The 1,879-nt window shown below is 42.9% G+C and overlaps 1 protein-coding gene across 1 annotated transcript in view; it reads right to left on the reverse strand.

The window, feature by feature from the left end:
- The window catches only part of Ankrd22 (ankyrin repeat domain 22), a 28,171-nt gene that overhangs the window by 14,787 nt on the left and 11,505 nt on the right, over positions 1-1,879 (reverse strand). The window contains exon 2 of the mRNA XM_021219051.1: positions 962-1,153. Coding sequence (XP_021074710.1) covers positions 962-1,153 — 192 coding nt within the window. The remainder of the gene's footprint in view (positions 1-961; positions 1,154-1,879) is intronic.

Raw genomic sequence — 1,879 nt, forward strand, 5'->3', positions numbered from 1 at the left:
AAGGAGAAGGTGAGGAGGTGTACGGGGTATACAAGGAGAAGGTAAGGAGGTATATCAAGTATACAAGGAGATGATAAACAGGTATATGGGGTATATAAGGAGAAGGTAAGGAAGTAAGGGAGAATATGTTAGAAGTATACAATAGACATGGGTGAAAATTCTCTCATGTAACCCAGCACACAGTACATGAACACACACCAGTGAAAAACATTATTAAAAAAATGCAACCCTATATCAAAACAACAGTAAAAATGTAAATAGTGGCAAGCACCACATTTCCCTACACCCCCCCCATTATTTCTGTAATGAAATAATGAAGAGAGAAACAAGACAGGTTAGAGAAAGCAGAACAGAAAAAAGGAGAAACTGCCTACAGCCAACAGAGTGGCCTGCCGTCTTCCTCAGAGGCACAATGACATCATCACCAAACATCCCTGCTGGTTGAAATGCTATTTTCATGCTTTTAGTCTAACAAAATGCTATGTAAGGCGAAGCAGGCAAGAAAAGAATTGTCTATATTAGAAGCTGTAAGAAGGAAAAGTGACATCAGTTCCAGCAATTTAAGGAGAAGCTTCACAGTTACACTCGCTCCCTCTGTACGAGGTATATTTGGGGTATATCCCCCCACACCTCCTTACATTCTCCTGTCTCACATCCCCAGGTAGTCATGCCACAGCCTCCCTTTGTTCTGTTTGTTTGGTTACTTTGGTTTATGTATTCATTCATTGATTTGTCTGTTTAACTTATTTTACCTGTTCTTCTTTTGGCAAACATCAGATTATAAGAGAAACTACGTAACTCATTATAGTTGCACGTTCTTTTGTTAAACATCACACAAGCTTTAAATGTATCTATGTGTATAAAATTTTTGGCTAAAGACATATTCCAAGTTAGGTCTGTAGAAATGTCACACTTGAAACAATGCCATTTGCATTAGACCATCATCCCACTGCAGACTCACCAAGTTTTTGAGGTTGACATCAGCATTTCTCCTTAAAAGGAAGGAGACAATTCTCAGGTGGCCCCGCCTGCAGGCACAGATGAGGGGAGTATCGCCATTGAAACCATCTTGAACATCCACGTAATGGTTGCTTTCTTTCGCCCACCGCCACACTTGCCCCAAGTCGTTCTGGTAGGCTGCCTGGCAGATGGGCTGAGTCAAGAAAAGCAGAACAGTTCTTGAAATACAGGCATGAACCACCAAGAAGAAAACGTTACCCTAAGTCTACCATGAAGTTCTGTTTACATTTTCCAAAATGGCTTGCAACGTGAAATAGGCAAAAGGTCGTGTGGATGAATGACTAAACAAATGGATGAAGTACTATGAACCACCTCTACTATGGAAGTTTTACTTCATGATGTCGAATTATGAAGAGATTATCAGAAAGAGTAGAATCTGGGTAGAGCGGAATTGTGCATTAGGGAAGGAAAGACGTTAGGGCAGCCGTGGGTAACCAAAAATCCCATGTGACTTTCTCTGCAGTGGGTTAAGGCACTTGTCATCGGACTTGATCACCTGAGTTCTAACCTAGGAACCCACAAGGAAGAAGTAGAGGACCACCTTCTGTAAGTTGTCCACTGACCTCTACATCTGCACTATAGCACAGGTATGAGTGCACACGCCCACGCACGTGCGCATGCGCGCGCACGCACACACACACACACACACAAACACACTGTGATGGTTTGTATATTCTTGGACCAAGGAGTCCATCATTTGGAGGCGTGGCCTTGTTGGAATAGGTGTGACCTGGTTGGAGTAGGTGTGTCACTGTGGGTGTGGGCTTAAGATCCTCACCCTAGTTTCTTGGAAGTCAGTCTTCCACTAGCAGCCTTTGGATAAAGATGTAGAACTCTCAGCTCTACCTGCACCATGCCT

This window comes from Mus pahari, chromosome 1 (genome assembly GCF_900095145.1).
Source record: "Mus pahari chromosome 1, PAHARI_EIJ_v1.1, whole genome shotgun sequence".
NCBI lineage: Eukaryota > Metazoa > Chordata > Mammalia > Rodentia > Muridae > Mus > Mus pahari.